Source organism: Ranitomeya variabilis, chromosome 1, assembly GCF_051348905.1.
Source record: "Ranitomeya variabilis isolate aRanVar5 chromosome 1, aRanVar5.hap1, whole genome shotgun sequence".
Taxonomy (NCBI): Eukaryota; Metazoa; Chordata; class Amphibia; order Anura; family Dendrobatidae; genus Ranitomeya; species Ranitomeya variabilis.
Window position 1 is genome coordinate 724,271,505 of NC_135232.1, and position 14,231 is coordinate 724,285,735.

General features: G+C 47.4%; 2 protein-coding genes across 7 annotated transcripts in view; one reads left to right on the top strand and one right to left on the bottom strand.

Moving 5' to 3' along the window:
- Positions 1-401: 401 nt before the first annotated feature.
- On the bottom strand, positions 402-4,102 carry NDUFB1 (NADH:ubiquinone oxidoreductase subunit B1). 2 transcript variants are annotated; one of them, XM_077267913.1, is made up of 3 exons: positions 3,963-4,102; positions 2,869-3,013; positions 402-536 (listed from the first exon to the last, which is right to left on the bottom strand). In XM_077267913.1, exons 2-3 carry the CDS (start codon positions 3,006-3,008, stop codon positions 503-505), a joined length of 174 nt encoding a protein of 57 aa, XP_077124028.1. In that variant the 5' UTR covers positions 3,009-3,013; positions 3,963-4,102; the 3' UTR covers positions 402-502. The 2 variants fall into 2 exon arrangements, with proteins under 2 accessions (XP_077124028.1, XP_077124037.1); XM_077267922.1 differs by having other exon boundaries at positions 3,911-3,999.
- Positions 4,091-14,231, top strand: part of CPSF2 (cleavage and polyadenylation specific factor 2) — a 47,462-nt gene continuing 37,321 nt past the window's right edge. For 3 of the 5 annotated variants that reach the window (XR_013216661.1, XR_013216663.1, XR_013216664.1), the window contains exons 1-2: positions 4,123-4,328; positions 4,665-4,837. Coding sequence is in view for 1 of the 5 variants with exons in the window: in XM_077267884.1 (XP_077123999.1) it covers positions 4,689-4,837 (149 nt within the window). In the remaining 4 variants the exon portion in view is untranslated. Of the gene's footprint in view, positions 4,329-4,664; positions 4,838-14,231 lie in introns of all 5 variants that reach the window. The other 2 variants (XR_013216668.1, XM_077267884.1) reach the window with 1 other exon arrangement.

Consider the following 14,231-nt stretch of genomic DNA (forward strand, 5'->3'; position numbering starts at 1 on the left):
TAGTGCTTGGCTATTCTTACCTACAACTACCATCATACCATGGGAAACTTCGCCCAGCACCTCCCCTACTTGTCCTCGGAGTCTTGCACTGGCACCACTTGCTTTGTTTTCTCAGTGCTGCTCAGTAGAATGCGTCTGAGAAGTTCCTGCTCTCTCAGGTCATGTACACACGGTCAGTAACGACATCCCAGGGCTGAGACTTTTTACCCAAAAGGTCATAAAAGGCCTTAGAAATGTAAGAAGAGGGGTCACATGACAGATACGCGGTAAGACGATTTGCAGGTCATAGTTTGCAATTTTTGGCATTATAAAATGCAACATCATTTTTACATTTCTGTTAGAATACCCCTTTAATATTAAATCAAACATTTCTACTTTTACAAGAAATTTCAGACACTTAGTTAGGGAATATAATTTAATCAAAATATTATTTATTTCACATAGAACATGTTCCACACTTGATAAAGGGGAAAAAAAAGTCTTCTCCAGCTGCCTTCTCTCTTTACTTCCATACCTCTTCATTGGGTTTTAGTTCCCTGCAGAAAGCAAAAAATAAATACATGAATCTTATGGCGCCAAAGAGGAAGAGGATTAACCCCTTGGTGACACATACATTTTTTAAGTCTGCCCAGTGTCACTTTATGTGGTAATAACTGGAACGCTTCAACAAATCCCAGTGATTTTGAGAATGTTTTTTCGTGATATATTATACTTTATGGTAATGGTAAATTTAGGTCGATATATTTTGTGTTTATTTATAAAAAATCAGAAATTTGAGAAAAATGTTAAAAAAATTTAGCAGTTTTCAAGCTTTGAATGATTATCCCTTTAATCCAGATAGTCATATCACAGCAAAACATTAATTAATAACATTTCCCTCTTTTATTTTGTTAGCATTTTAGGAGGTTTAAAAATGTAGCAGTAATTTTTCATTTTTTCAAGGAAATTTACAAAATTAATTTTTTTAGGGACCTATCCAGGTTTAAAGTGACTTTAGGCGTCCTATATATTGGGAAACCCCCCAAAGTGACACCATTTTAAAAACAGCACCCCTCAACATATTGAAAACTGCAGTCAGGTAGTTTATTAACCCTTCAGGTGATTTCCAGGAATTAATGCAAAGTGGCATGACAGAAATGGAAATGTGTGTGTTTTTACCACCTAAATGCCACTAACTTCTGAACAGGTCCCTATAGCCGGCAGACTTGCTAAGTGCACACGTTGCAGATTTGACTGTGGAATTTTCTGTGCAGATTCTGCATTTCTTGGCAGAAAAGGCAGGTCAGAATCTGCGCCTTTTTTTGGTATGTGCACATTTTGCAGATTTTTGTGCAGATTTCTTCCTTTTTTGCCCCCCTGCAGATTTCTATTAAGGAGTGGGTGCAGAAACGCAGCAGATCTGCACAAAAGAAGTGACACGGTCCTTTTTGAATATGCTGCTTTTTCCGCACCATTAGCACAGCATTTTTTTTTAACATTGATTGACATTGTATTGTAAGGGTATGTGCACACGTTCAGGTTTTTTCGCTTTTTTTTGCGGTTTTTCGAGATACAAGCGCTATAAGAACTCATTAAAAACGCATACATTATGCATCCTATCATTTATAACGCATTCTGCATGTTTTGTGCACATGGTGCGTTTTTTTCCGCGAAAAAAAACACATCGCGGTAAAAAAAACAGCATGTTCATTAATTTTGCGGATTTTACGCGTTTTTCCCGCAATTCTATGCATTTGGAAAAAAGACGCACAAAAAACGCATGCGGATTTCTGGCAGAAATGTCTGGTTTTTGTCAGGAAAATTTCTACAAGAAATCCTGACGTGTACACATACCCTAAATCACTTGCAGATCTGCAGCGTTTCTGCGTGGAAAAAAAAGCTGCAGGAAATCTGCAACGTGTGCACAGACCCTAAGGCTCCTACTTGGTCATGAATTGCCATGGCAAACATCAGGGCCACACAATCATGAGCTGAGGGCACTAATTGGTATAAACAGGAAGCCCCCACACTCGGTTAACCACTTATATGATATAGTAATTATTGACAACAGCATCTGAGGGGTTAAACAGATATAGACGGTGCCAACACTGATCGTGGCTGATGCAGCAAGTTGTCAGCTATATTGTGCAGCCGACAGCTGCTGGATTGTCGCCTGTATGGGGAGGCTAGTCTCTTATATCTCAGCTCAGTTAAAAGGCGAATTGGCGGTCATTAAGGGGTTAATAATAACAAAATAAAAGCTGGAAGCAGGGGGAGAAAAAAAAAATTAGCAACACTGATCTCTCTCCTATCCTGACCATTTGTTACAATGTATCAAAAAGTGTAACAGTGTTTCAGTCTAGATCATAGGTTGGTAATCCAAAGATGAAAGAGTTCTCAAGCAAATTAGACACAGGTTCCGTCCATTCAGAGCCCATTTTTTCCCCCACCAATCAGTTATCTTGAGCTCTGTCCGGAAAACAGACCAGAGTAAACCCAGATACCAAGGTCACTATTCATTGTGGCATCTAGGAGGTTAAATTGCCAGGATCAGTATCGTTCACAATGGCGTATTATGCCGTCCACGGATGGACCACAATGCCTGAATTGGCCGCCCGTCTCTTGACCCGAAGTAACAAGGCGCACAAGAAGCGGTCACTTCTGGTCAGGTAACCGGCGGCTTCTTCCTGCATCGTATGCTGAGGCAAGACAAAGCTAACACAATGGATAAATATGCAGCCAGCAGATGACTGTATGGAAGGTGTGGAGGGACTCAGGAGTCTCCTGTTGTCATGTGATCCAGCTGTTCCATACAGAATCCATGATACCATTGTACCCACAGCCTAAATCAGGGTGACCCCAGAGAAGCCGGCAGGACGGGATCCTCACCTCTGGAAGAGGCGGCTTTTATTCTTGTAAAGAGTCATCTTGGATTCGTTCCACTTGTCCAGATAATAGCCAATGGCGACTCCAATTGGCAGCAGCGAGTACGTCCACGTCTCCCGGATAAACGTTACAATATTCACCATGGCGGCTGTGATGGAAAGAAGGAAAGTTACTCCAAACTTATTGCAAGACTGTGCACCCTCCTCTCACCCCAGCACTGCTCGTGAGAAAGAAAACAGCACCACCTAGAAACGCAACACTGGGAAATGTTCACACCATCAAGACAGTAATACAGAATTCATATAATCTACTGCCAAGGACCTGTATTCAACATCAGAAGCCCCCGACTAGTGCCTCACACCACCCCTGTGGACCCCCAACTAGTGCCTCACACCACCCCCGTGGACCCCCTACTAGTGCCTCACACCACCCCCGTGGACCCCCTACTAGTGCCTCACACCACCCCCGTGGACCCCCTACTAGTGCCTCACACCACCCCCGTGGACCCCCTACTAGTGCCTCACACCACCCCCGTGGACCCCCAACTAGTGCCACACACCACCCCCGTGGATCTCCCACTAGTGCCTCACACCACCCCGTGGACCCCCTACTAGTGCCTCACACCACCCCCGTGGACCCCCTACTAGTGCCTCACACCACCCCCGTGGACCCCCTACTAGTGCCTCACACCACCCCCGTGGACCCCCTACTAGTGCCTCACACCACCCCCGTGGACCCCCTACTAGTGCCTCACACCACCCCCGTGGATCCCCTACTAGTGCCTCACACCACCCCCGTGGACCCCCAACTAGCGCCACACACCACCCCCATGGATCCCCTACTAGTGCCACACACACCACCCCCAAGGACCCCCAACTCGTCTTGTGCGTCAACCCACAAGAGACCCCCAATTTGTGCCTCAACCACCATCACTAGCATCCCCCAATCCCAGAGATCCCCATTGTATCCCCTCTCACACTCAGGGTCGCTGGGATCTTGGTACATTTCTCCAGGTTCCCCCTGCGCTCCCGGGACCCCCGCTCACCCCGCAGTCTTGTCCCCCCCGTTCTCCGTCCGGTGGTTCTGGCAGCCCTTACCTGTCACGGCCTGTGTGCTAGAGACAGAGGACACCGGACGAGACCACTGTCATTCCTGGGAGGAGACTTTCCCGTACAATAACGCGCTCGACCCCTCAGTATAAGACCATGGTCATATGTTTGCAAGAGACACTAAATACGGATAAATGCGGACAGCGGGGACGTGCTTCTACGGCTCTTACTAATGTACTTCGCTATTCCCTCTACTTGCAAAATGGACTGTGCGGGACTAGTTCCGGTCATGCGCAGTGACTAGGTTGGGGGCTGGCGGGAGCCGGTGTGCCGGGCCGCAGGTTGAGAGACCGGTGTATGAGGCGCTGAGGGCTGCGGTGTCGGCTGAGGAGGAATCTCCTGTCTTTCTGACTGGTAGGTCGTTGTCCGGTGTGTGGCCCCGGGGCTGAGGAGCCCATGTCAGGGCAGATGGAGCACTGTCGCTATGGTAACGTGGTCGGAAGACCTTTCATAGAGCTGGGTGGTGAGGGGTTAATGTGCAATGTATAATGACGCCTGATACTGTGCTCGCTGCAGATTGTCTCCAGGTAATAGCTCTGCTGCCTGTCAGTGAATGCGAACACTCGTGTCCTGTAACTCATTGCTGTGCTCCCCCCAGCCAGCCAGATAGCGGGGTCTACATCCCCCTCCCTCCTATGCTCAGAGAAGACCGCTGCCGTGAAGTTTTACACTAATTCTCAATTATTTTAGATTCTCTAAGATTTGGAAGGAAGGATGACGTCTATCATCAAACTGACCACGCTGTCCGGAGCCCAAGAGGAGTCCGCGCTCTGCTACCTGCTGCAGGTCGACGAGTTTCGCTTCCTCCTTGATTGTGGCTGGGATGAAAACTTCTCCATGGAAATTATAGAATCAATCAAAAAGTATGTGACAGAGTCTGAGATACCGCCTCTATTATACCCTAGAGCTGCACTCACTATTCTGCTGGTGCAGTCACTGTGTACATACATTACATTACTGATCCTGAGTTACATCCTGTATTATACCCTAGAGCTGCACTCACTATTCTGCTGCTGCAGTCACTCTGTACATTACTGATCCTGAGTTACATTCTGTATTATACTCCAGAGCTACACTCATTATTCTGCTGGTGCAGTCACTGTGTACATACATTACATTACTGATCCTGCGTTACATCCTATATTATGCTCCAGAGCTGCACTCACTATTCTGCTGGCGCAGTCACTGTGTACATACATTACATTACTGATCCTGAGTTACATTCTGTATTATACTCCAGAGCTACACTCATTATTCTGCTGGTGCAGTCACTGTGTACATACATTACTGATCCTGAGTTACATTCTGTATTATACTCCAGAGCTACACTCATTATTCTGCTGGTGCAGTCACTGTGTACATACATTACATTACTGATCCTGAGTTACATCCTGTCTTAGACCCCAGAGCTGCACTCACTATTCTGCTGGTGCAGTCACTGTGTACATACATTACATTACTGATCCTGCGTTACATCCTATATTATGCTCCAGAGCTGCACTCACTATTCTGCTGGTGCAGTCACTGTGTACATTACTGATCCTGAGTTACATTCTGTATTATACTCCAGAGCTACACTCATTATTCTGGTGGTGCAGTCACTGTGTACATACGTTACATTACTGATCCTGCGTTACATCCTATATTATGCTCCAGAGCTGCACTCATTATTCTGCTGGTGCAGTCACTGTCTACATACATTACTGATCCTGAGTTACATTCTGTATTATACTCCAGAGCTACACTAATTATTCTGCTGGTGCAGTCACTGTGTACATACGTTACATTACTGATCCTGCGTTACATCCTATATTATGCTCCAGAGCTGCACTCATTATTCTGCTGGCGCAGTCACTGTGTACTTACATTACATTACTGATCCTGAGTTACATTCTGTATTATACTCCAGAGTTACTCTCATTATTCTGCTGGTGCAGTCACTGTGTACAGTACTGATCCTGAGTTACATCCTGTATTATGCTCCAGAGGTGCATTCACTATTCTGCTGGTGCAGTCGCTATGTACATACATTACATTACTGATCCCGAGTTACATCCTGTGTCTCATTTTTTATTATAAAAGTACAAAACAAAACTTACAGACAAGCTCAATAACAAAACCCATTATTCACAATCCCCGAAAGTCCAATGTCCAGCAGATTTATACAAACAAAATGTTCCTCCATTTCATTAATACCCCCCAGCAAGGGAAGAGACCTCAACCTATATCCTTTTTTCCCTTCCTATGTACTTTTTTTTCCCCTCATACACTCATACACACACATTCACCCCTAGAAAAAAAAAATAAAAAAATTCGGCCAACTGCCCTAAAGAAAGTAAATAGGCCACCTGGCCGAAACATACCGTATATACTCGAGTATAAGCCGACCCCCCCCCCCTTAATTTTGCAACAAAAAACTGGGAAAACTTGTTGACTCGAGTATAAGCCTAGGGTGGAAAATGCAGCAGCTACCGGTAAATGTCAAAAATAAAAATAGAAACCAATAAAAGTAAAATTAATTGAGACATCAGTAGGTTAAGTGTTTTTGAATATCCATATTGAATCAGGAGCCCCATATAATACTCCATACTGTTCATTATGGCCTCATAAGATGCTCCATACAAAATAGGCCCCATATAATGCTCCATACAGTTCATTATGGCCCCATAAGATGCCCCATATAATGCTCCATGCAGTTCTTTATGGCCCCATATAATGCTCCATGCAGTTCTTTATGGCCCCATGGATGCCCCATATAATGCTCCATGCAGTTATGGCCCCATACATGCCCCATATAATGCTCCAGGCAGTTATGGCCCCATAGATGCCCCATATAATGCTCCAGGCAGTTATGGCCCCATAGATGCCCCATATAATGCTCCAGGCAGTTATGGCCTCATAGTTGCCCCATATAATGCTCCAGGCAGTTATGGCCCCAAAGATGCCCCATATAATGCTCCAGGCAGTTATGGCCCCATAGATGCCCCATATAATGCTCCAGGCAGTTTTGGCCCCATAGATGCCCCATATAATGCTCCAGGCAGTTATGGCCCCATAGATGCCCCATATAATGCTCCAGGCAGTTATGGCCCCATAGATGCCCCATATAATGCTCCAGGCAGTTATGGCCCCATAGATGCCCCATATAATGCTCCAGGCAGTTATGGCCCCATAGATGCCCCATATAATGCTCCAGGCAGTTATGGCCCCATAGATGCCCCATATAATGCTCCATGCAGCTCTTTATGGTCCCATAGATGCTCCATATAGCATTGTGCCACATGTAATGCTGCTGTACTAAAAAAAAAAAAAAAAATGACATACTCACCTCTCGTCGCTGCCCGCTGCTCCTCAGCGTCCCGTCTCTCCGCACTGACTGTTCAGGCAGAGGGCGGTGTTCACACTAATACGTCATTGCGCCTTCTGGCCTGAACAGTCACCGCTGAACAGGGGAAGAAGCTGCCGCTCCTGGAGACGTGGGACCTGAAGGGACCGCGCCGGGAGCAGGTGAGTATTCGACAGGCGTCGCTCCGCCGAACCCAACAAACCCCCCACCCCCCCACCTTCCATGACTCGAGTATAAGCCGAGAGGGGCATTTTTTTTGGCTGAAAATCTCGGCTTATACTCGAGTATATACGGTAATTATATATAATTTATTTATTTTTTCCCTAAACTAAACCACCACCATTCCCCCAAAGGTCCCACAAAAGTTTGTGGCCTATCACACCAGGTCCCACGAGAGTTTGTGGCCTTTCCTACACAGCAAGGTCCATAAAGGTTTATGGCCTTTTTTTTCCTCTTCGTGGCATCCTGCCAGACGTCCATTCTCCTAAACCCACCCCACCTAAACTAAATCCCCCCTAGACGCATCATAGTACACATGCAACATATTTATACAACCTTGTAATAACATATATCAATAATAACCACTACACACCTTAACCATGACCAAAGAACAGGCCTAAGTTCAATGCTTGCAAGCCCTATACCCGGGTTACCAATTACAAAACAAAAATCTATAAGTGAGGGTTACAGCCCACCACCAGTAATTGGAAACCATAGAGGCTCTCATCCTAATCTACCGCACATCACCCTGACCCTCCCTAACAACACAAAAGAGAAAATCCTGTCCCTATAGCCCTACCAATCTCTCCCTACCTGTCCCTCACTGACCCTCACTACCAACCTAATACTAACTACCTGTCCCTAAAGACTGTCCCTCCCTGTCTCTACACATCTATCTGACCCTAGAAAATAAAGCTAAAAGGATAAAAAAGACTAACTCAACCCTATCACAGGCACACAGAACCTAACTCTCCCTAGGGCACTTTAAAGGAGAAACTCGTCCATAGAAGAGAGGCCCTCCCTGCACCCAGCCTCTCAAACTCCAGCAAGCGCACTTTTGCCAGGTCACCCAGGATGTTCCTAATCACCTCTTCCCTGGGGAGGACTTTCCACGAAGTAGACACTAGACACCGTGCATTCTACGTGTGGAACTTAGTTACTAAACTAACTAAGAAAACAGTGTCCCGATCTCAGCCACCATGGGCCCTGAATGCCCCATAGGCCCACTCCGCATAGGAAAGGCCTGCCAGCCTGGGCCAGCCAATGGGAGCACCCACCCTTCTGTAGACCTCTGTATTAAAGGGACACCGAAGCAGGAATCCCGGTCATCAGAGCTCGTGCACTTCAGGTTGTCCCTCACATACAGCTTCCCATGGAAGTAGCGCCAAGTCCCAAAACTTCAAGGGGATCCGCTTAGAGTTCAATAACCCGAGCCCCACCTCCAGATCCCGGCTTGGGCAGTCCCTGAGCGGGAGGGGCTTCTGAAAGTGGGTCAACAGGACCCTATTGTCAAGAAACCTTCTCGACATGGTCCTGATCTCCCAGACCCCATCGACGGATCACCTTCAGAACCGGGAAAGCATAAGCTGGAAGATGCCCATGAGGTGTACGAAGGTCCTTCACCTGCCCTCCTGTCTCCCATTCCTGGAAGAAAGGCCGAAACCACCCCCTACAGGAGAATATCCACAGAGGAGCCCTCTCTAACCAGAGGTTGGTGATGTTTGCCTTAAGAACGGTGTTTACTAGAAACACCACTGGGTTGACCATATCCAACCCTCCTAGTCTCCTCTTGCGGTACGTGACCTCCCTCTTGATTAGGTTCAGCCTATTTCCACATAATAATTGGAAAAACAGGCTGTAGACTCGTCTCCAAAGAGGCTCTGGCAAGATGCAGACGCTGCCCAGATATATTAGCACAGGAAGCAAATAGCCCTTAGCAAGACTAACCCTTTCCCTTAGGCTAGGTTCACATTGCGTTAACAGCAGCCCGTTCAACACATACGCTAACAGTCTGCTGTAAACGCAAGTGCCGACTTGTCACATTGTTAGCGCAGATAGAGCATCTGCTAGCTCTATCTGCGCTAACAGTGACGGACCCGGAAACGCTGCAGCCCGCGTTCCAGGGTCCGTCACTCAATGACTGCACATGGCTAGCGCACGCCCATTGTGTAGAACTTAATGGCGGCGTTAACAGACTACAGTACACCGCGTTATGCCGCGGTGTAACTTAGTCCGTCTAACGGATCCATATAACGTAATGTGAACCCAGCCTTAGGGTCGAAGACCAACCCTTTCACTGATCCACCTCCTGGGCTGCAATCTTAAGTCTGCCCTCCCAGTTTTGCTGGGGATAGTCCCCCGGGCCGAAACTGATGCCTAATATTTTTGCTGTGGCCTGAGGGCCTGGAAGGGTGTCCGGGAGATCAAAACTTGGATCTTCCCCTCCCAGCCAGAGACTCTTAACCTAGGTTCACATTGCGTTAGGGCAATCCGTTAAGCGCATAGCGCTAGCGGATTGCGCTAACGCAATGTATCTACACTGTGTTCCAAATTATTATGCACAAAGAGTTTAGGAGTGATAAGGTTAGACTTTTTTTGTTTGTCATTTAAACTCATTGATGGTGATGTGTGTCAGGGCTCTTTATATCACTGAAAGCAATTGCAGATACCTGTGCAAATTAGTTTGGCAGGTGTGTCCAAATAAAGGCAAGACTACTTAAGAAGGCTGTTCCACATTATTAAGCAGCCTACATTTTTTGCCAAAATGGGAAAGAAAAAGGATGTGTCGGCTGCTGAGAAGCAACAAATTGTGGAGTATTTAGGTCAAGGCATGACTACAATCAACATTGCCAAGACACTTCATCGTGATCATCGCACAATCAAGAAGTATGTAGCTGATTCCCAGCACACACGTGTGCGTGCTGATAAGGAAAAATTGAGGACTCTTTCCAACAGGCAATAGCGTAAGGTTAAAAGAGCAGCTGCAAAAATGCCTGGTCATAGCAGCAGACAAGTTTTTGAAGCTGCTGGTGCCTCCTACGTCCCCAGAACAACAAGATGCAGGGTCCTTGAGAGGTTTGCAGCTGTGCGTAAGCCATCCTGTCACCACCTCTATCCACTGCAACAAGCAGAAATGGCTCCAGTGGGCCAAACGATACATGAAGACTGACTTCCAAACTGTTTTGTTCACCGATGAGTGCCGTGCAACGCTCAATGGTCCAGATGGATGGAGTGGAGGATGGACACCCCATGAAAACACGGCTAAGGCGCCAACAAGGAGGAGGTGGAGTAATGTTTTGGGCTGGAATCATGGGGAGAGAGATTGTCGGCCCCTTTATGATCCCTGAAGAGGTAAAGATGAACTCCATAATCTATGTGGAGTTTCTAAAACAACACTTCCTGCCATGGTTCAAGAGGAAGAACCGTGCTTTCCGCAGCAAGATCATTTTCATGCATGATAATGCACCGTCTCATGCTGCAAAAAACACATCTGCATCTCTGGCTGCTATGGGCATAAAAGAGGACAAACTTATGGTGTGGCCATCATCTTCCCCTGACCTCAACCCCATTGAGAACCTCTGGAGCATCCTCAAAAGGAGTGTCTATGATGGCGGGAGGCAGTTCACATCTAAGCAACAGCTCTGGGAGGGTATTCTGTCCACATGCAAAACAATTGAAGCAGAAACCATCCAAAAACTGACAAATTCAATGGACGAGAGAGTTCAGAAGCTTCTTTCGAACAAGGGGTCCTATGTGCAAATGTAACATCACCTAGAATAAAGTTTTCACTTGAAAACTGTTTGATTTCATTTTTTAATAAGCTGATAATGCTTATAACTTCACAACTGACCATTTTTTTTTTGTTCAAAATAAAAAAAAAAGGTTGAAAACTCTGCTGTGCATAATAATTTGGAACATGCATTTTGAGTGTTTATTTTTTTTTAAAAAGATACTGTTTTCATAGGCAGTTTGTTCCAAAACATTGCAATTATACTAGAATAGTAGATGACTGGAAAATAACAATGACTGCAATTCAGATCGGCAATTTAGAGAAAATATGAGGAAATATTATTTGCATAATAATTTGGAACACAGTGTATAGGGATCGCGTTTGCCGATCCCGCTAGCGCAGATCCCCGATCTGCGCTAGCGAGGAACGGACCTCGGGCGCACGCAAGCTGCAAGCAGCGTCCGAGGTCCGTCAGAAAATGACGGCACATCGCTAGCGCGTGCCGAAAATGGCATGCGTTAGAGAGCAGATTCACATTGCCGTCAATGGGTGCGCTAACGGACCCGTTGCGTGGCGTCAATTGCGACAATTTCGCCATGCAACGCAGTCCGTTAGCGTTAACCCATTAACGCAATGTGAACCTAGCCTTACACTTGTCCCGGTTGATCATGGACCCGGATGCCACCGAGTAGCGTTCAACCTCAGACATCACCCAATCTGCCTCCTCTCTCGAGGATACAAAAAGGGAAACGTTGTCAGCATACGCCACTACCCTCAAGGCGGCCTCTGGCTCCGCCTGGTCCATCCCGACTCACACCAACGGTCCGCGCTCCACCCTCCTTAAAAGGGGGTCGATCGCGAACACGTATAACAGTGGGCTCAGAGGACTGCCCTGGCGGACACCAGACCTCACCTCAAAAGGGTGTCCGACCCAACCGTTCACGAGCGGAAAAGTCTCTGCCCCATTGTATAAAACTCTCAACCAATCAACAAACCTCCCAGGCAGACCATACCTCAGAAGGACGGACCAGAGGTACTCATGGTTAACCCGGTCAAAGGCCTTCGCCTGGTCTAAGGACAGCAAGTACCCCTTCTAGTGACCTGCCCTGCTCCACTGCCTCCCGGACACCGAGCACAGCACTAAATGTTCTGCGGCCTGGAACAGAGCAGTGCTGGGCCCCCGAAAGGAGCAGGGGCGCAAACTGCACCAACCGATTAAAAATCACTTTTGCCAGAACCTTTCGGTCCGTATTGAGAAGCGCTATGGGACGCCAATTCTCAATACGGGACAAGTCTTTACTCTTTGACAAGATAATTAGGGCTGACTTCCTCATTGAACTGCCTGGAGAGTAGCTGCGGAGACACCATCACATGTTTCTCAATGCAAGCAGTGAATAGCCAGGCCTTTCCCTGGGAAGGAACAACCACGGGAAGGGCAGCATCCAATAAAGGAAAACATCCAATAAAGGAAAACCACCTATGCCAAGCATGGTATCCATCCACAGACAGGTTTTTGCCCCTCATCAGTGTGGAGTAGGATGATTGACCTCGAGGAGACCAAAACACCCAACACCGCGGAGACACCATCACGTGTTTCTCAACGCAGTGATCCAGAACACTGCCCCCATCCCTTATGGGAAATATGCAAATGCCTGGAGAGTAGCTGCGGAGACACCATCACGTGTTTCTCAACGCAAGCAGTGTCGATCAGTCCTGTCACCATTTTACAATTCATTGACAACCTGCAGTTTCTATAAGGGTCGGGCGAGCGGTACCTCCCGAAATCCCTCTCAAAAACCAAGGATGTGTGCCTATCATACGGGCACCCCTTGAGCAAGGTCTTCACCCTGGAGATTTCCTCTCGGTCCCCTCCAGTCGAGGCGAGCTGCTCGAGTTTCCTCCCCAGCTCCAGATACAGGCAGTACCTGTTCAGGCACTTGAGGCTTGAGAGCTGACTGAAGAACCTCGCGACCCTTCTTTTAAAGATCTCCCACCACTCAGACTTACTGCTACAAAGACCCAAGAGCGGTAACTGGCTTTGAAGAAATTCCTCAAAGGACTGTCTAACTTCCGCTTCTTCCAGAAGGGACGAATTCAGTGTCCATAGGCCTCTCCCCATCCGGGCAGTCTCTGTAACATTCAAAGTAAAGAAAATGAAACTGATCGGAGAACTCCACCTCAACAGCGGACACTGCAGAAGAGACGGCTCCTCCTTTAAAATACCTATCCTAGACCTACTGCTTCAACTAAAAAAGGTGAAACCCCCGTAACCTGGGGTGTGCCGGATGTGGACATCCACCAGGCAAGCTTTGCTTACTATGCTATTCAAGGCTACGCTATCATAAGTCAGCTGGTCTCCGGGGCCTCCCCTATCACGGAGTCTGGTTATAATATTAAAATCCCCACCGAAGACCACCTGCCGGCTCGTAAAAAGATAGGGCTTGATCCTCAAGAAGAGACATATACGGTCCCACTTAGATTGCGGGCCATAGATATTGATGAGCCGAAGCTCCTGTCCCCTCATGAAGACGTCAAGGACCAAACATCTCCCCATTTCTACCTCGATCACCAGTCTGCATTCCACCTCCGCGGTCTTAAAAAGGACCGCTATCCCGCTACACGGCAAGAGACCAGTATGAGGGCCCACTCCTCCATTCCCTCTTTGCTTTGTAGATGGACCCCAGGTCCCTTAGTCTGGTCTCCTGCAAAAATAAAATATCAGCCTCAACCCGGGTGAAAAAAATCAAAGGCCGTGAATCTAGCCGTATCTGACTTTATGCTGGCGACATTAACTGACGCCAGAGTCAACGGGGTAGGTTCTGCCATCATTGTTGATTTGAGTTAGATGGCCTGTTTTTTAACCGTTCCCCCTGCTTTCCTCTCCCCCTCTGAGGAGAAGCCCGACACATCCCTCCTCTTTAAAGACACCAAGGTGTCCATATCCTCCTTTTACAGCACTGGACACCTCCTTCCCAGAAATAGATTCCTCGCCCCTGGACCCCGAGGCAGTGGGCCCCCCCCCCCCGGAGGACAGATCTCACCACTCCCCGAAGGCACCCCAAATGTTTCGCCCGACACAGCAGAGTCATCGAGGACTTGGAACCGATTATTGATTGGAGAGGGGGATCAGAGGGGAGCCGGGGAGCCCTTACGTAGGCACCCTAGCAGTCGAGGGGCATTA

Bases quoted from the DNA above. Each gene is read 5' to 3' on its own strand.
- NDUFB1 (XM_077267913.1), bottom strand. From the start codon at position 3,008: ATGGTGAATATTGTAACGTTTATCCGGGAGACGTGGACGTACTCGCTG. The intron at 537-2,868 runs GTGAGGATCCCG...TGCTTTCTGCAG, and splicing joins AAAAGCCGCCTCTTCCAGAG to GGAACTAAAACCCAATGAAG.